General features: G+C 37.3%; 3 protein-coding genes and 1 long non-coding RNA gene across 4 annotated transcripts in view; 2 read left to right on the top strand and 2 right to left on the bottom strand.

Annotated features, from left to right (window-relative positions):
* Nucleotides 1-7,773, top strand: part of LOC135223330 (uncharacterized) — a 12,225-nt gene extending 4,452 nt beyond the window's left edge. Inside the window, exons 4-9 of the mRNA XM_064261792.1 lie at nucleotides 1-91; nucleotides 764-990; nucleotides 4,849-4,987; nucleotides 5,616-5,832; nucleotides 6,888-7,048; nucleotides 7,402-7,773. The exon at nucleotides 1-91 is cut by the window's left edge and continues 70 nt beyond it. Coding sequence (XP_064117862.1) covers nucleotides 1-91; nucleotides 764-990; nucleotides 4,849-4,987; nucleotides 5,616-5,832; nucleotides 6,888-7,048; nucleotides 7,402-7,623 — 1,057 coding nt within the window. The 3' untranslated portion in view covers nucleotides 7,624-7,773. The remainder of the gene's footprint in view (nucleotides 92-763; nucleotides 991-4,848; nucleotides 4,988-5,615; nucleotides 5,833-6,887; nucleotides 7,049-7,401) is intronic.
* The window catches only part of LOC135222923 (uncharacterized), a 105,279-nt gene extending 92,927 nt beyond the window's left edge, over nucleotides 1-12,352 (bottom strand). The window contains exon 1 of the long non-coding RNA XR_010316391.1: nucleotides 11,922-12,352. This is a non-coding gene — a long non-coding RNA (uncharacterized LOC135222923). The remainder of the gene's footprint in view (nucleotides 1-11,921) is intronic.
* An 886-nt stretch (nucleotides 12,353-13,238) lies between these two features.
* On the top strand, nucleotides 13,239-16,588 carry LOC135222926 (apolipoprotein D-like). The gene is made up of 5 exons (XM_064261363.1): nucleotides 13,239-13,367; nucleotides 14,283-14,425; nucleotides 14,788-15,004; nucleotides 15,650-15,810; nucleotides 16,183-16,588. The coding sequence occupies exons 2-5, from the start codon at nucleotides 14,300-14,302 to the stop codon at nucleotides 16,408-16,410; spliced, it is 732 nt and encodes a 243-aa protein (XP_064117433.1). The 5' UTR covers nucleotides 13,239-13,367; nucleotides 14,283-14,299; the 3' UTR covers nucleotides 16,411-16,588.
* A 304-nt stretch (nucleotides 16,589-16,892) lies between these two features.
* The window catches only part of LOC135222924 (xanthine dehydrogenase/oxidase-like), a 45,041-nt gene continuing 39,433 nt past the window's right edge, over nucleotides 16,893-22,500 (bottom strand). Inside the window, exons 24-28 of the mRNA XM_064261355.1 lie at nucleotides 21,145-21,262; nucleotides 20,335-20,509; nucleotides 19,828-19,907; nucleotides 18,248-18,427; nucleotides 16,893-17,248 (exon numbers count right to left, since the gene is read on the bottom strand). Coding sequence (XP_064117425.1) covers nucleotides 17,198-17,248; nucleotides 18,248-18,427; nucleotides 19,828-19,907; nucleotides 20,335-20,509; nucleotides 21,145-21,262 — 604 coding nt within the window. The 3' untranslated portion in view covers nucleotides 16,893-17,197. The remainder of the gene's footprint in view (nucleotides 17,249-18,247; nucleotides 18,428-19,827; nucleotides 19,908-20,334; nucleotides 20,510-21,144; nucleotides 21,263-22,500) is intronic.

A 22,500-nucleotide genomic window follows, 5' to 3' on the forward strand; every position in this document is an offset into this window, starting at 1 on the left:
CATCGAATGTCAATCTTTCACCGTCTTCCACCGTATTTCGGCCACCATCTACGGACGCAATGCCACCATTCCAAGTGATACGATGAAGAATGTAAGTCTCTCGGGAAAGATAAGATAAAGGTTGGTCGTTTGAACCCCTTCACTCCAAAGGAAGAACTTTGCTGAATGAAAGCTTAACCTGGAATAGTAAAGCTTGTGTATTTAGTTCAAATATTGTTATGACATCCCGAGTAATCTTTCCAGTGGCAACATCATCTTTAGATATTTGTATTTCAGATCACTGGTAAAAATCACGTTTACCCAACAATGAAATTGCTTTTATGAAATTCATATCGAGGAGTCATGCTACAAATATTTGAGCAAAAGTCATTTATCATCGATAAGATGCGTACAAACCAAAACAATTTCCCTTTGCTTTCTAATCTTATTCCTTCCTATTGATTATCGAAGGCCCCTACTGCATAAATGAATATGCATAAAAACAGTGATGTCCACTGGTTCTGGATCCTTGGACTCTCAAATCTTTATACTTGATAATATTTAAGGTGTATGACACAGCTTGATCACTTTTGTTTTATACAGTAGTCACATAAAAGTATGTTTCTTAATTTATGTAGAATGTTTTTACTAGTTAATGATGGCTAGACTAGTGCCCTGTATTTACTGTTTCCCACCTGTCATCTGTATAGAAAATGGATTTTATATGACATAGAAAGGCTGATTGTATAAGCAAAATCTAATTGTTTTCGGACTCTTTTTACAGTTGGAAGCCAAGCTAACAGCACTCAGCATTGACTTGAGCCGGATGAGTGCAATTGATCAGAAGAACTGCGTCCCACTCGAGAGCAACGACTACAACATCAAGATTGACGAGAAGGGCCTCAGTCTTTTGGGTCTCCTTAAGGACGAGGAAATCCGCAAACTGGAGAACTTGGACCAAGTTAAGCAATACGCGGAGAACAACGTTCAAAATCAAGCAGAAAACAAGCAGTAAGGTGAAAGACGACGGGAGGTCTTCTTAAGGCTATGTTCTAAGTGTTCGTATGTTGGTAAGGAATATTGCGTGACTAAAAACCTAGAAATAAAAAACTGGTATAATGAAAATGTTTTATTTTTCTCACCTGTAACCTTAACTGACTTTAAAGAAGGGATAGCTGCGTTTTGAAGGTCGTTAGGTAGAGGACAGGAGTCCCATTAAATGTCTGTATTATGACCTGAAAACTCATAATAAAACTATTGGTTGCAGTAAAGTACTGTTCGTTATCTATTTCTGGGTGCTTAATAAAGGTATTAAACTACTCAGGAAACCCTGAATTGTTTCCTAAAAATAACACTGGTTACATGCAACGTAAAAACACCATACAAACAAACAAACTTTCAAGTCTGTGTGCTGGTAAGCAACAGTAACAAATTTATGGCTCAGAATTACGGAATGGAATGAGATTAATGCAAGGAAAGAAGTGGGAAAGTTCTAAAGCCTTAGTGATAATGGCTAGAGCTACATTTTTTATCAGTTAAAGGTGAAATGACTTTGAAGAGGAAAAGATGCTCAATGCAGCAACTGTGAAGTCGGATCCAATGAATTCATCGCCAATGCCCAAGCAACCAAGAGCAAAGAACTGAATCCTTCCTCATGCGGTGCACTGTAGGCATTACTTAAGGTTCTTTGCAGCCTACCTTCGGCCCCCTAGCTGCAACCCCTTTCTTTCCTTTTACTCTGCCTCCTTTCATATTCTCAGTCTTCCCTCTTATTTTCCACCCTCTCCAACAGCGAGGTTTTTCTCCTGTTACACCTTTCAAACCTTTTCACTCTCAATTTTCGTTTCAGCGCTGAATGACTGCGTAGGTCCCAGTGCTTGGCCTTTGACCTAATCTCTATATTCAATGAATTTCAAAGAACTAAAACGGAGATCAAAGTAACACCAATGAGGGTTGGAGGAAATCTTTCCTCCATCCTTAACATACTTTTCTTTCTTTTTAAAAGTCGAAAATGATCTAAACGCACTTGTCAGTTAGTTCAGATAACTTAGGCTGACTGACGATGGATGCCATACCCATGAAAAAGTACCTTTTAGCCTGGAATGAGTCTGGGTTGAGTTGAATTAAATATATAAAATTTAGTCCAAAGGCCAAGCTCTGGGACCTATGAGGTCATTCAGCGCTGAAATGTAAATTGACAGTTAACAGGTTTGAGAGGTGTAACAGGAGGAAAACCTCGCAGTTGCACTATGAATCTAGTGTTAGGAGAGGGCGGAAAGTATGATGAAGAAAGAGAACATGAACGGAGGTACAGTAAAAGGAACGAAAGTGGTTGCAGCTAGGGGCCAAAGGCACGCTACAAAGAACCTTAAGTAATGCCTACAGTGCACCGCATTAGGTCCATTGACGGTACTACCCACCCTGAGGGGCCAAGGAGTCTGGGATGGATTATACGGGAAAGAAGAACCTATTTTCAGTTGTTTGTTTATATGGTGTTTTTACGTTGCATGGAACCAGTGGTTATTCAGCAACGGGACCAACGGCTTTACGTGACTTCCGAACCACGTCGAGAGTGAACTTCTCTCACCAGAAATATACTTCTCTGTCCACTCAATCGAATGCCCGAGAATCGAACTCGCGGGCAACGAGGAGCACGCCAACACCATCCATCCCTTCGATATCCTTTTTGTTATTTGATAAGTTTCCTCCTTGGTCCCAAACAAATAAGAAACGCATTGTTCTTTACATCGCCAAAGGTTGGGATGATTTACATTCTTAGAGAAAACTTTACTTCTAACTGTTTTAGAGTCAAAAGCCAAATACTGGCATTGGCAGGCTTTATTTTACATGCCATTAAAAATTAATTTCAGATAAGTTCAAACGATTAATGTACGGCAAACCAGTCAAGAAAGCATATGGCTGTTTATTCAAAAGGGTATCAGCATCGAATCCGAAGTCCAGTTCCCACAAAAAAAAAAATAAATAAATAAAAAAAATAAAATTAAATTAAAAAGGTACATTGTCACGGGTCTTTTCAATAGCCTAGTAACGTCCCATTATTCTTCTTGACCTTCAAAAGGACGAGAGGACATCCCAACCTTGATCTACTTACAGTCGCGTCGGCAACAATACTTCTCATTTCCCTAAGTGAGGAACTGGAAAAATTGAAGTTTGTATATATAATATATATTATATATATATATATATATATATATATATATATATATGGATGTAAAACTTCATTTAAAACGTGTTACATTATTATTTATCATTTATCCAGTTTATGAGCCCAGAGGTAATTTATTCACTTTGATAAGACTATTGTACATGTATTGTATTGTAAAAAGAAGCCTAATCAGTCTCACATAGTCTTGATAAGTCTACAGTACTACAATCCTCATAAGACGCCAGATTAACCCAATATTTACAGACACAAAATGTCGAAGTTCTCCAGTGAAGACATTATTGCAAGCCTCTGATTTTTACAATACTTAATTAACTTTTTAATATTCAATTGCCGTTTCCTAATCCTGGTTCAGAGATATGAATCCTATCTTTACTACAGGAAGAAAGTCCAGTTGGTCGCCTCGTGTGCTATCGTCAATGTTCTTGAATCGGAAACACTATACAGGGTTTCCTCCGAACAATCATAATTTCCTTATTTTCCTATGAAAATAAACGCTTTCATCTACTGGCGTTTCGAAAAGAGCTTTTATCAATAAAATCATCTACACTCAATAATAGACATTTACCGAAGCTTAGAATACAATAAACATTTGTCACTTCTACGTGTGGGGTATTTTTGCATCATAAGATATCTATGCTAGAAACTATTCAAAAATTGATAGATATGAAATCAAGACAGAAGTCAATACAGGATACCTTATATCGTAACACCTTGATAGGTCTATTATTACTTTCAAGTTGCAATTTGAATAGTAATTAGATCCTTCAGAGAATCACTTCTTGCATTCTGATAACACTAGATTGATTGACTATAGAATTTAGGCAAAAGGCCAAGCACTGGCACCAATGAGGTCATTCAGCGTTGAAACGGAAATTAACAGTGAAAGGTTTGAAAGGGGTAATGGGAGGAAAACCTCAAAGCAGTTGCACTATGAATCAATTGTTAGGAGAGGGTGGAAAGTAAGATGGAAGAATGAGAATATGAAAGGAGGTATAGTAAAATGAATGAAAGGGGCCGAAGGCTCGCTGAAAAGAACCTCAAGTAATGCCTATAGTAAACCGCATGAGGTGCACTGCCGGTACAACCCCCCCAAGGGGCATAACACTAGATGACATCACGTCTGTTACAAAGAAGCTGAACATTGTTATCAGCCACTGCGATTTTTCCGATGAGATGCAATCGTCAATTAAATCTGGGAAGAGTAATTACAAACTGCACGGGACCGGAAGATCCCTTCATTTCCTTCACTGAACTATAACGAGCCTAGTTATATAACAAGCCGGATGGCCGCGTTAGGCTCATACAGTCCCTGGCCTGCGCTCTGCCTAGAGATTTGTTAAATCTGGATTTCGCTCTACAGTGAAGTATGTTGTAGAATATTGGATACTTCTTAGAGCACCGAGTTTTGGATTTGGGTGAAAGATCTTTTGGAGATTAAGTCAAACTGATCATAATCAAGCAAGTTCCTAGTTTCTATCTGATTATTTATTACGATTTTATTGATAAACAAATTACGTACGCTTCTTTGTTATTGTGTTACTGTATAGAAAGGCTTTATTGTAAGCATGCAAATGCACTTATGTTGTGCATAAATGCATTTGCGCACAGACGTTAAGAGATGAGAAAACAGTACTTTGTGTAATTATATATCTCCAGATAACTTTGTTTTTTCTTTCATTTAGATACGACAGAATGGGAAACATCAAGGTCTTGTTTGCTGTCGCGATCTTAGGCTCTGTGCTCAACGAGGGCTCCACCCACCAACTGAAATGGGGAACCTGCAAAAAGGCTGACCCGATGTCTAACTTTGATCCGAAAAAGGTGAGTAGCCGATGAGTTACAAGTACTGTAGTTCCTGGGAAATGTACCTCTGTGAATTTCTTATTATTTACTGATCAAAGGAAACGGGTACTTTACAACTAGTTCTGTCTTACACGAATATGATCACATACGTCCACGAGGATATTTATCAAGCATAATTCAACTGCCTCTTTGTCTTTTTCTTTTTAAATTAGATAGAATTAGTATTGCTTACCTTATCGTTCGAAGTGGCTTCGATTTATTGAAAAATAATGCACGAATTTTAAGAGTCTTTAAGTACATCATGGTGGTTCTTATGTACAAGTAAAATTATTTAGGTAAAGCATTCAACGAGTACTTTTCAATCATTAGCCCAGCCTTATATAGCAACATTTCATTGGCTGGATTTCATAAAGATAATGGAACTTTGATTGACTGATTGATTATTAAAACCGGCGTCATAACATCTAGGTTATTGAGGCCGTAATAAATTTAAATAGACAACTAAAAATAAAAATAAATGTTTAAAAAGAATTTCATACAAAAATATCTAAGAATATGTATATAATATTTGTTTGACTTCCGTTGCACTGCTTCTTGAACAAGAATGTCAAGACTAGTTGGGGATTCCCTATTCCTCCTTCAACAGTTCAGCGGCAAATGGTATGTCATTAGGAAGCTGGTCACGACCAGCCCCTGCCTGATGGCCAAATTCGCCCTCGAGGGCGAGAACGTCCTCACGATCCAAGAGCTCCGGACGCCTTCCCTCTCCCAGATGGGTCCTATGGATATGACCGTCACCAACGTAGGCAAACTCACAATGGACCCCAGCCACAAAGCTAGCATGAAGCTGGAATGGGATGGAAGTAAGTTCTCAAATGACGGGATTTAATGGTAAGCCATTGCTATTAAGTTGAGTTGAATGTAGAATTTAGGCAAAAGGCCAAGCACTGGGACCTATGAGGTCATTCAGCGCTGAAATGGACATTGACAGTAAAAGGTCTGAATCAATTGTTAGGAGAGGGTGGAAAGTAAGATGGAAGAAATAGAATATGAAAGGAGGTAGAGTAAAAGAAAAGAAAGAAACGAAAGGAGTTGTAGCTGGGGCCAAAGGCACGCTGCAAAGAACTTTTAAGTAATGCCTACAGTGCACCGTACGAGGTGCGCTGACGGCACTAGCCCCCTACGGAGATCATTGTTATTGCGCACGAGACATGTGTCCCAGGTTACAGTGACGATACGCAAATGAACAGTCTGCTGTTATGGTCACTAGCGTCAAGGCATGCCGCCCAGATGTCACGAGTTCGCGCCTCCCACTGGGTGATGAAAAATCACTGGCTCTGTATCACGATCAGTTACTGCTGCAGTGTGGGGTTTGCGGTGGGAGGCTGAAACCATCATTCTTTGGAAGCTTGAACTTGGTTTAAAGTCAATGGTTCCGTGGGCTTGTTCTGTGTGAATAGGTTTCATCTAATGAAATAATAATACTAGTGGGCATTGTATGTATAAATTGTCTTTTTTTCTAGTTATTTGCTGTTGTATACTCATTTAAAGGACCATAGATGCAAAATTATGTTTTGCAGGGATTTGCTGAAATCCTAAAATGATTTTCACTGGGAATAGCTAAAAGAAAATTGTTATTTCATATCTTGCATGCGTCAACTGCATATGTTGGCATATGACAGTTGTTAATTTGATGTCAATTTCTATGAAAATTAAGCTGTAGCGATATCATTAACCTTGAAACAGCACAAAATTCTCCCGTTTGTAAATGAAACATGGGAGTGATCAACCTGAAATGCCTTTTTAACTAGGAAGACTTGGATAACCCATACCATTTGACAGGATGAAAATGTTAAAATTTGTCGAAACTGTCGTATGCCTTAAAGCCTGGCTATGTTTTCATTCCCGTTCATTACAGATTTCATGAACAACATCGTCGATACGTATTTTACCATCCTGGACACAGACTACTTGAACTACGCATTAGACATTGAGTGCCAGTCTATGACCATCTTCCACCGTCTGTCTGCAACCATCTACAGTCGCACGCCCTCTCTTCCTGACACCACAATAAAAATGGTAAGTTTCCTTTATTTCATTGTTATCATTATTACTGAAAACCACACATTCCTATGGAGCAAGTCACAAGACCATCAACTTGCCAGTCAGACTTCCGAAGAATTGAATTCATACGTAAAAGAAAGTAGGTTAAAATATTAAGAAAATTAACTTCATAATGCCATCTAAATCTCCGTTCATGCAGTAATGATGCTGATGATCTTTATAGCTGCTTCTCTCAAGTTACATGGCGGCCGATTGAATGAGACCGAACATGACTCTTAATTTTTCATTATCTGAAGATTAAATGACATCATGCACTGAAATGACCACGCATGCAGAATCCGACTGATATTCTTCGGCATTCTTTGCAGCTGGAGAAACACCTCGTAAAGTACTCAGTCAACCTGGATCGAATGAGTCCCATCGACCACACCAGTTGTGTCCCACTTGACAACAACGACTTCAACGTCAAGATAGACGGGAATGGCCTCAGCCTTTTGGGTCTTCTTAACAACGAGGAGATCCAGCAGCTTCGAGATATGGACCAAGTTGGGGAATACGCTCGTAACAACGTACCCCTTCCTGGAAACTAAGGGTAAGGGGCAAAGAAATTCGAGCCCATGGGATCTGTGATTTGGATGAACTGCTTTAGTCACCGATGTGATGTTAACTTTGTTAATAAAGACTACGATTCTTAGTCACCGGTGTAATGATAACTTTGTTAATAAAGATTACGATTCTTATATCACCTTTTCTTCTGGTGGTTGTCCTTAAGTTGTTTTCACAACAGTACATGAAGCAGCCTTTATTCTTTCTCTTCCTTCGGAAATGGGAGAAGAAATTTGCAATTTTAGTATCATAATCGTGCGCAGGATCATTACGAAAAGAAAGATTATGCAAATGGCTCTTCCAATGGCCAGATTTTAAAATGCAGAAAAACCCCGCGAGGACCACGTCAGTTCGGCTGTCAAGTGGCCAAGAACGATTTTTATCAGTAGCAGCTCACTGAGACTAACATTTAAAAACGCTGGTAGAAAAATTATCTTTATCATTGCGATGTACCATGTCCAAGAATAATGAAGGAGCCGTAACCGAAATCATGAAAAAAATGGAATAAATAATTATTTATTCAATGAACACCGATGAATCATCACAAATACGAAAGAATCCCTCACACTGAATTTGCAACGAATATGTATGCATACCCTGTCATTAGTCTTAAAACCCTTGATCCTTACATCAATTAATTTTGAAAGGAAGAATGAGAAGTATTTCAAAGAGAAGTTCATTCGAGAAAAGAATTTAGGGAAATAAAAATATACAATGCTGTTCGATAGGAGCATTTATATTAAATAACCAGGTAAAAGTGCTTCCAACAAAGCAAGAGACAAACGATTAGCGATCCAAAGCAAAAATTACTTTGTCTCTCAAAAAGGTTGAAAAATACCGTAAGCAGAAGGCCCTGTTACCTTCATAGAAACTCAGAAATGCCTTAGGAACTTCACTTACGGCATGTTATTCCTATACGTCATGACAGAGAATGACGAAATATGCTTGAGGCGGTGCCAAAAAACACGCAAGCAGCATCCAGAGGTGTTTTGAAAATCAGTTAAATATGGACTTGGGAGATCTGAGAGCATTATTTTTCAAGGGTAAAGTAGGATGATTTACTCAAAGGTCTTTGAAAATGAGCTGGGTGTTCAATTAATAATATCACTTATAGAGGAAACAAAAGCAATAACTAGGATTGGCCGTAAGACTACCAACTTCTATGGAATATCTATTCTGAATCAACCCATGGTTCTAAGCCACTGATGCAAAAGACTTACGTTTATATACAGAAAAAAGTTTGAAAGACAGGCAATGAGTAAGAGTCTATTTAATCCCCGCCAGAAAAAGGGTTAACTGGTTCATCTACCCATAGTGATTTTTGGGTTTGCTGGCTTAGTCTTGTATTGAGAGGAAAAATCTACAATACCACCAAATCAAAAGAATGGGAAATAAAATTTTACCTCACAACGGCGTCGAAACAAAGACTCTAATGTAAGGCAATAAAGGTGCTAATAACTGACCCAAATAGGTACTGAAAGTTGGAACTTTCAGTACCTATTTGGTACCAGCGAGCTTTACCACAAACTTCCCAACGCAACAGTGATTCAATTAAAAACATTAGAATTTCCAGAGTGAAAAATCCTGGAGATAATCAACACACAGCCCGAGTGTAACAGCAATAAATTTTTACCTCACCCAAACGAAAGGCAAGACGCAACCAACTAGCCCAAACCGGTCGTAAAAGAAGCGTGGAACTAAGTACTTGCCCAATACCTGAGGCTTTACTTGCGCAGGCTACACACCATGCATGCCAGCGAGTTTTCTCCCATTTCCCAGCCCACAACAGCGACTCAACTGATAGCATTTCTTTCGAATTACCCCTTCTGATAATCAACACACTGGTACTGACTGAGTGTTGTATTTTCTTATCTATTTTCAGTACAGAATTCCATTTTTTAATTTTTTTTATTTACATAACGGCGTTCTATACAGTGGAAACTGAGTAGCAAAACAATGGCCTTTTGCTCTATTCTAGCGTAGTATGCACACATAACAACAACAACAACAACAACAATAATAATAATAATAATAATAATAATAATAATAATAATAATATGGATTTGAACTATCAGCGCAATAATGGAACTCTTGACTCTTGTCCTCAATAACCTTCAGTACAAGGGAAGGGTGGAACCCGGAGACATTGTCCCAGGCAACAGAGCCGTATCAATGAGGTTCCAGGAAAAATTTATTCAACCTGGTTTCCTTTGTTCTTACTTGAATGCACTAGCCGATTCTCGCTTTTATAATACAAATTTGTTCAATTGTTTCATACCTACTTACGCACGCACACACACACACACACACACACACGCGCGCACAAACATATATATATATATATATATATATATATATATATATATATATATATATATATATATATATATATATACATATTACAAAAAGCGTTATTGTGAAGTAAACAGAAACTGAACTTGCATATCAAGTCAAAGGGAGCAACCAAAGTATGTTTGTGAGCCCTACTTTAAATATAACGAAAGAAAGTGATTGAAATGAAATGACGGGATAGTGTAATAGATAACAACATTGCCTAGAATGCCCTAAGACGGTTCGGACATGAAGAGGGAACCATGGTCAAGGAGATAAGTCCAGGGAAAACTGGTAAAAAAGTGAGACTAAAATCGTTGCATATGCAAGAACAAACACACCAGGAGACAGTCAACGTTGGAGGTGACTAATACAAAGAAACTTGGATTCCGGGAAACCAATGAGTAATTAGCAAATTAAATTTGAAACGCGACGATGAGCACATACTACTAGGGGAGGCTTTATTTATTTATTTATTTTTTTTTTTTTTTGCTAATGAATCTGCCCATTCTGGGAAACTGCTTCCTACTGGAATACAGCGTGTGTCAATGAATGTGTGTGCGTATTTAAGTCCTCACACACACACACACACACACACACACACACATTCATGACCTCTGAGGCTTAGCCGCCCTCACCCGCCAAACTTGATGCGATGGTTTTATTCAATACTTTTAAATACTTTGATAGTTAACTAAAAAATGAATTACTATGATTCATTACGAAACTGGACCAACGTTAAAATACGCAGTGTACAAAATTTAGCATCTGATCGTAATTCTACGCAAAAACGTATGCCCCTGATGCTATCCTCTATCGGGCTGATCTTGCTTGGAGACTGTTCATGCAGGTACAGGGGAAAGTAATTCCCCAATCTAAAACCTACGTACTTTTACCCCAAGACTATGACTTGGTCTGTCTGATTTTCCCTGGGTTGTAAACATTAATATTTCACGATTTCTTTTAGTTGCACTCCGACCTAAAACCTCATATTCTTTTAACGGAAGCTAATAGTGTTTTGCTATTATTTAACAATAAAAACATTGGCAGATTTGTACATTATTTTATGTTAAATTTTTATAATTTACAGTTTGGAAAGAACTTATGGAGTTGACGAAATTCTAGCCTCCTGAGAATGTGAAGAGACATACGGATACGAGACTCAAACTGGGTCTACGTTTGGTACTGTCCCCAGTTCGGAGCTTACTCTACTTAAACCATCTTCTTCCCAGCTGGTTCTCATATCCTTTAAACGGAATATTTAGCGGACCTAGGTTTTTTCTGAGAGAGAGACTTTTAAAAGAATAAGATATTAACATTTCGATTGCAGTTATTCAAAATGATACACAAATATACCTTGGTTTTATAGAGAAAAAAAGTGCATCATCATGTGACTTTCGTGATCTTAGTTCAGGGATGGCTAAGCCATTACATTTTAATAATATCCCAGCTCCAAGCTATTCTACACGGTCGTATGAACCATTCTTTGCACAATCTTCAATACCATTCGTTACTTAGGACACAATGCACGATACAAAATAGATAGTAAATGTAATTATTTCCTAACGCTAGGCCTATTGCCGAATGAAATATAAATTATATTATTTTACGTATTTTATTTCCGGATGAAAGTGTTAATTTTGTTCGTCTAAATACAAATAAAAAGAATGGAAAATTATAAACATGATTCCAATGAACTTTGAACATTGGACTATTGGCTGCCAAGCCCTGAATTTTACCACTGCGCCGATGGAAGTCCTTTTATGGTAACATTTCTCGGTTATTTTGGAAAAGAGTTTAACTTTCCTGTTGTAAACTGCCGAACCTAAACAATCGACAGTTAGTGTGCATAATATTTCTGTTTCCAAATGTTACAAGGCTACATCAGAAATGGCAAAATTTTGACTCGACGTATATGGTACTACAAGCTAGCCTATTGAAAGTTACTCACCTGACTCAAATGAAGTTGTTAGTGGTGCATCGTAGGAGCAGCGTTTGCCATTTAGTAACTGTCTTGTTTGTGATTTGTTGAAGAGCTTCCTCTGGACATCAGACTATTGCCTTGAAAAGAAAATAAACTCGTACATTTTTCTGGTGGTACTTTTCAGATCGACAGCAAGCATGCTTCCACAGTACTACAACTGACGAATTTTTCACTGGACACCTGCAAAGTTTGAATTTGTCACTCTTCCTATTTCCGCTTTGGCGGTTCAACCAAACAGTGCCTAAGTTGGCGTGGTTCAAGAAATAAACACTAACGTAAGCTTAGCTGACACCGTGGGTACCAGCGGTGGTCTTGGTACCAGGTGACGTATGTTTACATACTGCGGCAGGGCTGCTGATGCATTGTGGGTATCTGTTCTCGTTAGCTGTAGTACCACGTACACCTTTCAACTGCTGGATAAAGGGTGAAACACTTGTATAGAAATTTTTTCTCACTTGAGCCACTTCGTATAACTTACATCTCCATATGTACGCAACGTCGTACTCCTTGGCAAGAGAGTTTTCATCTAACCTATTGTAGCAACTATCTAATCGGTTCCCTTCTCCCTCCTCCCAATACGTCCAAATAATGTTAACTTATTCGACTTCCATTTTCTTACACGACTAAACCATTATATATATATATATATATATATATATATATATATATATACATATATATATATATATATATATATATATCTATATATATATGCATATATATATATATATATATATATATATATATATATATATATATATATATGTGTGTGTGTGTGTGTGTGTGTGTATGTATGTATTGTGTGAATGTGTTTAAAAGTTGAAGTGGAATAAATGAGGAGATACTTTTAATTTTCATATCAACTTTCAGAGATGAAAGTTTTTAGTGTATTGCCATGTATTATTTTTTCCGGGGACATTTACCGGCAACATAGAAAAAATGTAGAATTTATACGCAGTATTTGACGAAATAGTAATTACCATTAAATATTTCAGAGACGAGAGAAATTTGAATAACAAAGTGACTTTTGAGGTACGTTTTACACCTCCCCAACTTCCCACCCACCTCCCCTACCCCCCAAAAGGTGATGTCAGTCTTTAGTATACTGACAGCTGATATTTCGATGAAATCTAAAAAAATAAATAATAAAATAATTCCTCCGTCTTGCTTCTTAATGAGCCTATTTGATTATCATCTTAACCCTTTGTGCATATCGTATGTATGGTGGGTTTGTACTGTACAAAGATGATGTTAACGCTTCCTGGAAATAATTGCCTGAAAATAAAATCCAGGAACCACCATGGCCAGCAGGCCTCCATCAATTTGGGCACTGAAGTGTCACAAGTTGGATTATATAACCTGTCGGAAGGAGAATTAGGCTCAGTCTAACTTCAGCGTTCGTTCTTAACGAAGGTTAGTGCTACCTTGCTTTCCAAAGTTATAGGATAGACCATCAGAACATTCCTTTATTAAGAGAAAGATAGAGAAAGGCAGTGCCAAGTGTATATTGGACATGATATTTCCCATAACTTGTTTGTCTTACTTATACAATGCAATGTTTGTTTTAATACATGTACTACTCGTTTAGTCTAAACAACTACATGCAGAATAACTGCGTGATATTTTGAGATATAAATTTTTCTTTCTTTGCAGCTACGTCTAATTTTGTAAATGCGCACAATTCGTCCATATTTTCTGTTCAATTTTGTTTTATTATTATTAGTGAACACATGGTAAAGAGAGATTGCATTTATGTTAATATACCTTTTATTCTCTTCATTTCGTCGTTTCAACGCATGAAGTCTATAAAACCACCGGTATCAAAACCATTGTTAAGAGTGCTAGGCCCATGTGGTCCGGAAGTGGTCAATGTTTTTTTTTTCTTTCTTTCTTTTCAAAGAAGCCACTGACTGTAAATATTACGCTTAGTGCCTGTTGCCCTATCTGATTAAAATGTAGCCACAGCCATTTCTTCACTTGACTTAGCTACGTAAATCGCGGATTTTCGTATTCAGATCCAATCAACGTGGCTCTGAAATTGACCAAAAAAAAAAAAAAAAAAAATCGAACCATGGAATAGAATTTGCTTACCATCACACACTCGTGCCATTCTAAATGAAGTACAGTTACCAAGATGAATCTAGTTTTTTGAAAAAAAAATCCGTAGATATTAAGGGAAGATAGAATGTAAGTTAGGATTGCAGACGTGTTGCAGAACGATAGTTAACTATGATACTCAGTACAATATGTCATTTATCCATGTAACTTGTTTTATCTACTCCCTAAAGAATTCCTTTTTATAGTATTTCATAAATTTTATTTGTTTAGTCTTAAAAAAAGGAAAGATGAAACTTTTGCTGGCTGCAGTGATCTTGGGTTCGGTCTACACCAGAGGAGGTTCAGCTCACCAACTCAAGTGGGGAAACTGTAAAAAGTTTGACCCGATAATGCCTAACTTCGATCCCGTGAAGGTACGTTGTAAAATATCATAGAATTAAAAAGATAGGGTTAATGTTAAAGTACAGAAAGAGATGGGTCATAGACTCTACATCATTTTTACTTAAGCTAAAATGTGTTAACATTAGGTCCTCAGCATGTATTTTATCTGGGTAATCTAGCCATAGCATATTATCAGTGTAATACATAAATAAATATTTCATTCCAAGGTGCATTGGAACTAATTAGGCAATCAGTGCACCCACATCTGCTGGTATCAGTTGACGGAAGCTTTTTGTCATTTTGTACTTCATTCATTGGCCGCTTTTAATGTCTGCCAAAGTGAAAATAGTAATATTTTATGGTAGATAACCATACCCCTCTCATCTCCGAGCAGTTCAGTGGCACATGGTACGTCATCAAGAAATTGGTCACAACCAGCCCCTGCATGATGGCTAAATTTGACAAGAAAGAGGGAGACATGCTCACGATCCAAGAGATCAGGACGCCCGCCCTCACCCAGATGGGTCCTCTAGATATGACGGTTACGAACGTTGGCAAACTTAAAATGGGCTCCCCAGAAAAGGCTAGCATGAAACTCGAGTGGGATGGTAGTAAGTATTTTTCAGGTTTTTTTTCAAAATATATGTGTATATGACTTTTTATTCTTACATACTTTAAGATAGAAAAAATACGTCGTGTTCTTAGCTGTAGTAGCAACATTACAATTTTCTATAAATTTAGTAACACGTGATGATAATTCTCAAATTTGTTTTATTTACTATGTTTTGCTCTGAAGTCAAATTAGGCTGTTACCTTTAAATACCTGACCATATAAGCACATTGCGAATAACACGGTTGGTGGTTCAGTTATCGAGAAAATTATATTCTGGCGAAATCAGTGGCCTTTTAGTTTTCTGTAAAAGAAAACTATTGAGATGGCTTTTTCAGTCCGCCCTCGGATCTTAAAAACTACTGAGGCTAGAGGGCTGCATACTGGTATGTGTTGATTATTCACCCTCCTTTCAGCCGACACCAAACTGCAGCCCTTTGGCCTTAGTAGTTTTGATCTTATTTAAGGTTAAAATTAATCATAATCGTACTTCTGGCACCGCTGTAGGCCACCACTTGACCGTGGCTGAGTTTCATGGTCATAGCTGAAAGTTTCATACAGCATTATAAACTGTCCAGAAAACTCGATTGCATTTTTTACTTTTTTCTTTTGCATTCGTTCTGTTATCAGAGTTTCCTTCCTTCAGATTTCATGAACATGTTCTTCGATACATTTTACGCTATTCTGGACACGGACTACGTGAACTACGCCTTGGACATTGAATGTCAGTCTATGACCATCTTCCACCGTCTCTCGGCCACCATCTACGGTCGCACACCTATGCTTCCTCAGGAAACAATGAAAATGGTAGGTCATCCGGATTTAACAGTAATTATAATTACCGTTAGCAATAATAGTAGTAGAAGTGGTAGTACTCCTATTGATAGCTGCACGCCTTCAGCGTTCACATCTTCAAGTAAGAATGAATCAGTTAGGATAAACCAGTAGTCTTCTTACTGTACACCATAGTCAAGTCATTTGTCATTCATAATGACCTTGCAAGGGTGACAGAAAGATTATCATGGCATATAATGAATGTACAATTCATGTTTTAATCGTCGAAATACTAAGCTGACAGGAATGAGCAACATATCGAAGGTTGAATATATGCGAAGGCAGACCAGTAAATATTTCGGACTAATAGGGATAAGAGAAATGATATTATTTGATTGATTTCAGTTGGAAGAGCGACTCAGGGATCGCGGTATAAACCTAGACCGAATGAGCCCTATAGATCACAGCAAGTGCGTCCCTTATCACAGCAACGACTACAACATCAAGATCGATGAACACGGCCTCAGTCTTACGGACCTCATGTACGACAAGAAGCTCCAGGAGTTGAACACGATCGATCAGATTGGCGAATTCGCGCGCGAGCACGTCCCCCGCCCTGTAGTTGGCCACTGAAAAACGTCAGATTTAGTGTCCACATCTCTCCGTTTTCAGTAGCTTTTTCACTTGCTTCTCACTAACTTTCGGTGCTTCATTTTTCCCCATTCTCAGTCTCATTTCCTAGGCTCACTGTGCCATGATTCTCGCAGGAGAACTTTCGGAATACTGGCAGAATAAAAGTGTCGAACCATAATACTGGTCTTTACCTATTATCCCTTTAATCTTTCCAATGCTTTAAGAGACAAACTGTATCATCAAAGCAAAGATATAACAGAGTGTTGTACTAAGTAGCTCTTAGGAGCTGCTGTTGATTTCCCGTTTCCTTATACTGTGTTACAGGCAAGCTAAACACGGTCTATCAGCTTTAATTATTTGTCATTCTTAGGTCACATGTTATGTGACCTAAGAATGCCTTTATCTTGCTGATTAGAATATCTACTTTTTCATAGTTTATCCTGGATTATTCCCCACACAGGAAATGTTAAGAAAACAAAACATGTGATTTAATGTAATAGTTTAAGAGATACATTAGTGTTTTGTTTTGTTTTTTATTACAAAAATACGAATGGAATTTTTTGAAATCATTGGAAATACCGAAACGTAATTCTATTAAGCTGAGAAGCACTAGTCTTACATGCAAGCATCAACGACTAAATTCTTTGATGAGTAGCCAAATTTGAAAGCCATTCATCAAGTTAACAAACCATTTACAAGAAAAGAACAAAGAAATGCATAAAACCTTAGGATCGCAGTGTAAAGTAAATTTATCCAAAGAGGAAATAATATTTTTCAGGAGCACCTTTCACGCTGTGACTGACCAAGGCTCTCCGGTTGACGCCACATCCGACTCCATCTGGGAAAGGAAAAAGTAATTTTTTATTTATTTATCTATTTATTTATTTATTTATTTATTTATTTTTTGTCAGCACGTAACAAGATTTCCAGTAACTCTGCGTGAACATTTGGCCCTGGAAATAATACTGGAATGACATCAGACCAAAATAGTTGTCATGAATCACGATCACTTGATATGCAGTAGTCTCTGGGAAGAAGAGCTACCAAATGCGAGTAAATGATGATAGATGACAGGATTTATTTATTCACTATTCATTTAACATCGATACCACTACACTGATCAATTATTATTTAAAAATGAAAACTTTTAATCGCTGTCAATCCAAAGAAGCCAGATTCGATCCCTGCCATCACAAAAAAAAAAAAAATGCGAACGACGGTCTATTCCAGTGGTTCCTAACGTGGGGCGTACGCCTCAGGGAGTTAATTTGATTTTTAAGGGGGCTGAGGCGCGGGGGGGGGGGGGGGGCGGCAATTCGAGAAGGTTTAAACCAAGTTAATGGTCTTTTAAGCTTCCTCAACGTGAATATAATAATTATAGTATACCACCACAGTGGGCATCAGGATTTTCTTGGGTTCTTATCTGCATACTTGAATTAGGCAGTCACTGTGTTTACTTGATTTCAGAACCTGCTTCTCTGAATCTCTAATATCCATTTTCCTTCTTCCCCACCATTACCCCTACATTAAGGGGTCGGTTGCTTGATGGGCCTTCTCCACTGCCTTCTATCGAAGGCATCATCCTCCACCAAACCTCTTCTCTCCATAGCTTCCTTCAATTTATCTCGCCATCTAATTCTCTGTCTTCCTTTCGATCTTCTTCCTCTAACAGGTTCCTCCCAAACCCTCTTCACTCCCTCCTCGTCACCCATCCTCAACACATACCCATACCATCTCAATCGTGACTCTCTTACCAATGTCTAGTCTGTACCTTACTAAATATCTAAGTAACGAATAATAAATGTTTACGTTCATAAACAGACGGCTGGAAATTTACCTTTTTATTTACTTTTTCTATAAGGGGTCCTCGACAAGCCATCCGTATCCTCTCTGCGGTGGCCGGGGAGTCCAGTCTAAAAACGGGGCTGAGATTCTGGTCTGCTCTCGCTGCTCCTATGGCCGATTTGATGGCCTGGAAGACCGAGGTTGCCAGCAGAAGTGGTGGTTCTCCCACCGCCTGGGATAAGAGACAGTGACCAAAACGCGTTGTTTAAAATGTACTTAGGCATGGTTTTACATTATGCTGGTGTGGGTGAAATAAAATAGAAATTCTTTTTATCAGGTTTTGGGGGTAATTATTTTATATGTAGTTTAAAATGGCGTAACAACTCTGAAAGCCAGGGTTCCTTGGTAACACTAAGAGCAGCTTTATTGAATTGGTGACATTTAGCATAAAGACTATTTGATTTGGTACTTATCTGCTTATTTTATTGGATGTACACCTAGCTTTAGGGTTCCAGGCCCTTACCGAGGGGACACCCCCAAATTTCTGGAAGTTCATATTTTCTGTGACTATCCTTTTCATTGAACTGTACTTACAAAGTAATAAATAATTATTGTTTTTTGTTAAGTCAAAGTATATAATAATTTAACAAATAAAGTAATATGCATTTTATTGTTAACATAATGAACGAATCAATCAATAAAACTGAAGAAATATTGTTGAATTTCAGTGCAAACTTTCAACATTATAAGTAAAATTCTGTTAACCAAAGTCAGTACTTTGAATAACATCTAATCGGGTAGAAGGGCATAGACCGCATACCCAATCTTTCTTCTTAATATAACTAAAATAACATTTTCAAGTATTTCATCTTGTATATACCTATATATGCAATGACATTTATAGAAGAAAAGATCCAGTTTTGGGAAAAACGACACCCCCCTCCCCCATCAAAAACTCTAGGTACTGGCCTGGTTTCTGGATACATAGTACCACCCATAGACTGATATCAAGTATTATTGTTATTATTATTATTATTACTGCTACATTGATGCTATTAATTCAGTTAGGAAGCTTCCACAGAACAAAAAGCCAATGTCGGAGAAAGTAGGAAAACGAGAGCAAAGAGGGAAGTACGAAAGACAATACAGATGCCAACAAAGATAAAGGTTTCAAGCATCCATTTCTTCCCCAAGTGACCAAACCTCTTCGTGTTCCTTATAATGGTTGGCAATATGTAATTATCAAGTGGAAAATGTATTTAAATATTGTGTTTTTAATTGTTTCTGACCCCGAAGTGACCATACCTCTTCGTGTTCCTTATAATGGTTGGCAATATGTAATTATCGTGTGCAAAAGTTATTTAAATATTGTGTTTTCAATTGTTTCTGACCCCGAAGTGACCAAACCTCTTCGTGTTCCTTATAATAGTTGGCAATATGTAATTATCAAGTGGAAAATGTATTTAAATATTGTGTTTTCAATTGTTTCTGACCCCGAAGTGACCAAACCTCTTTGTGTTCCTTATAATAGTTGGCAATATGTAATTATCAAGTGCAAAATTTATTAATTGTTTTTTTAATGGTTTCTGACGAAAAAAAGAGAAAAACTAAAAAGATAAAAGAAAGTCTTACCTTTGACGAATAAATTGCCAGAGGATTCGGTGCATCTTCGAGCAACGAAACGTGGAATTCATGAGGGATATCTTGAAAACCTGCAAGAGAAATAGGCCTAAGCTCCAGCAAGTGATTTCGCCATTCCTTTAACAGGGTATACCTTTTAAACCCCATGAGCTGAATCCAATATGGTGTTAATCAAAGAAAACTTTCTTTAGAATACATTATCTGAATACTTATTCCCCGCAGGGCGGTTTGTGCCATTAGTGCACCTCATGCGGTGCACTGTAGGCATTACCTGAGGTTCTTTGCAGCGTCCCTCCGGCCACTAGCTGCAACCCCTATCGTTCCTTTTAATTAACATCCTTTCGTGTTCTCATTCTTCCATCTTACTTTCCAACCTTTCATAACAATTTCCGTTTCAGCGCTGAATGACCTCATAGGATCCAGTGCTTGCCATTTGGCCTAAATTCTATATTTAATATTCATCAAAGCTCTGTAAAAGTTATTGCGTCTAAGTCTAACCTGGAATCTTGTAGGCGCCTGGACCTCTCGTCAAGAGAGCGCCGCCTGGAGAGTATCTCAGCTCCTCCAGAGTGACCAGTCCAGCGCCCTGGACAAAAGCTCCCTCTATTTGTCCGACATCTAACGCTGGGTTCAGGGAGTTGCCTAAATCCATCACGATGTCTGTGCGCAAAATCTGTAAATATTTTTATCATCACAGTATATCACTTGAAAGGCAAGATATAATTAGACATAACAAAGAGTTAATAGGGATATATCAAGAACAATAAACCGACAAACAAGCTGACAGTAATATATAATATAAATAAAATGCATAGCCACTGACCTTCCCAGGGTTTGATTACATTTGGGAAACAAACGCTTATTAGGATAACATCATTCATGTTATACATGTTTTATTTGTTTTTATTTTCCGGATCAAATTCCGTTTAATTGGTCGTGCATGGTAATAAATAAAAGTTACGTTAAAAAGGTCTGGTAAATAATGTATGAAAGGGTTCATACTACGAAAATTTATCATACACAAACTATCGAAAACCCATTTACGTTTAAAGAAATACTGTTCCTGGGAGTTCGGAACTGAATAAGAAATAAGATAATGAAAATTTACGATAAGCCTCTGTAAAAATTGTGATCTATTGATCCAAAGATTTTGTAGCCTTCATCATTATAACCAAAACAGCAATAATGGCATATCTATAGCCTTCGCCGTTACAGCCAAAACAGCAATAGTAGTATATATCTATAGCCTCTACCGTTATGACCTGTGCATCATCAACAAAGAATCACTGTAAAATCAGGGTTACCAACCGTATGATCACCCGTCAGGCAATCGACTTCGACTTCGGTAACGGCGGCACCGTTGGTGTAGTAATGGAAGGGTTGGCCACTCTGCTTCTCGAAGTCAAAGTCCGTCACTTCTTCAATTCTGAAATAAAAACCACAAAATATTACATAAAGGAAAACATTATTCAATTCACCATGGGTCACTTACTGTACATGAGTTTCTACTAAGGATGTGCGTCTGTAAGGCCTGCCCACAAGAGTTTGTATTTTGTTAACTTACAAAATAAATGATTCAGAAAATAGCTACGCTACTGCTGTTTGAGTAGTTCTGAGATTTAACATTCTCAGGAGAGGATATTTACTAAAGGCCTTAAATGAATACTAAGAAAAAAAATTTTCAAACTCCAGAGCTTCCATATTGTGATATATAAATATTGCATGTTAATATCCTTTTGACTTATTGTGTGTGAAATTCAGGTTATTTATCATAATAATAATAATAATATAGCGATATATAAACGTAAATTAGAAAGCCTTTTTGACTTGTTCATTGCTTATACCTGGTTATCTTTTTTAATAAAAAATAAATAATAATAATAGTATAGTGATATATATGTAAATGATGCAAGTTAATAACTTTTTTGCTTCTTTGTGAAAGTCCGGTTATTTAGTATAATAATAATAATAATAATAATAATAATAATAATAATACTGATGATGATGATGATGATAATAATAATAATAATAATAATGATAAAATAGCAATATGTAATATTGCAAGTTAATAGAATTTTGGCTTCTTTTGTGCAAACACCTTGTAATTTTTAATAATAATAATAATAATAATAATAATAATAATAATTTCTATTCTAATCAATTAACAACTAAGGTATGGCGTAGCCTATAGCTCCCAGACATTCAAGTCATTTCATAACCAATACCAGACATGTCCTTTACCCTACTCTTCCATCATTTCCCACTGCATTTCCCCAAGGTGACTTTGAAACAACTTGACAGTGCAACTGGCAAAGAGCCTGCAATTGCGGCAAGTTGTCGGAAGTGAAGGGTTGTGTAATATATGGAATCCTAAGAGTCTCGATTCGTGGGAGAAGATGAAGTTTTGGCGCCGGAGACCGGAAGTGGCGGGATTTGTATTGCCTTTATTTTTTTTTCTTTTGTGAAGTTTTGTTTCCTGTCTTTATATCTTCAGTTTGAGGTGGTGAAGTTGTAGAACTAGAAGACATAGGCACTACTGGATCTAGAAAATTTAATGGGGATGGGCACCAATTTTCATATATATATATATATATATATATATATATATATATATATATATATATACATATATATATATATATATATATATATATATATATATAT

Source organism: Macrobrachium nipponense, chromosome 8 (assembly GCF_015104395.2).
Source record: "Macrobrachium nipponense isolate FS-2020 chromosome 8, ASM1510439v2, whole genome shotgun sequence".
NCBI classification, from domain to species: domain Eukaryota; kingdom Metazoa; phylum Arthropoda; class Malacostraca; order Decapoda; family Palaemonidae; genus Macrobrachium; species Macrobrachium nipponense.

Coding starts and splice junctions, on each gene's coding strand:
- LOC135222926 (XM_064261363.1), top strand. CDS start 14,300: ATGAAACTTTTGCTGGCTGCAGTGATCTTGGGTTCGGTCTACACCAGA. Junction 15,005..15,649: donor GAAACTCGAGTGGGATGGTA/GTAAGTATTTTT, acceptor TCCTTCCTTCAG/ATTTCATGAACATGTTCTTC. Junction 15,811..16,182: donor CTCAGGAAACAATGAAAATG/GTAGGTCATCCG, acceptor GATTGATTTCAG/TTGGAAGAGCGACTCAGGGA.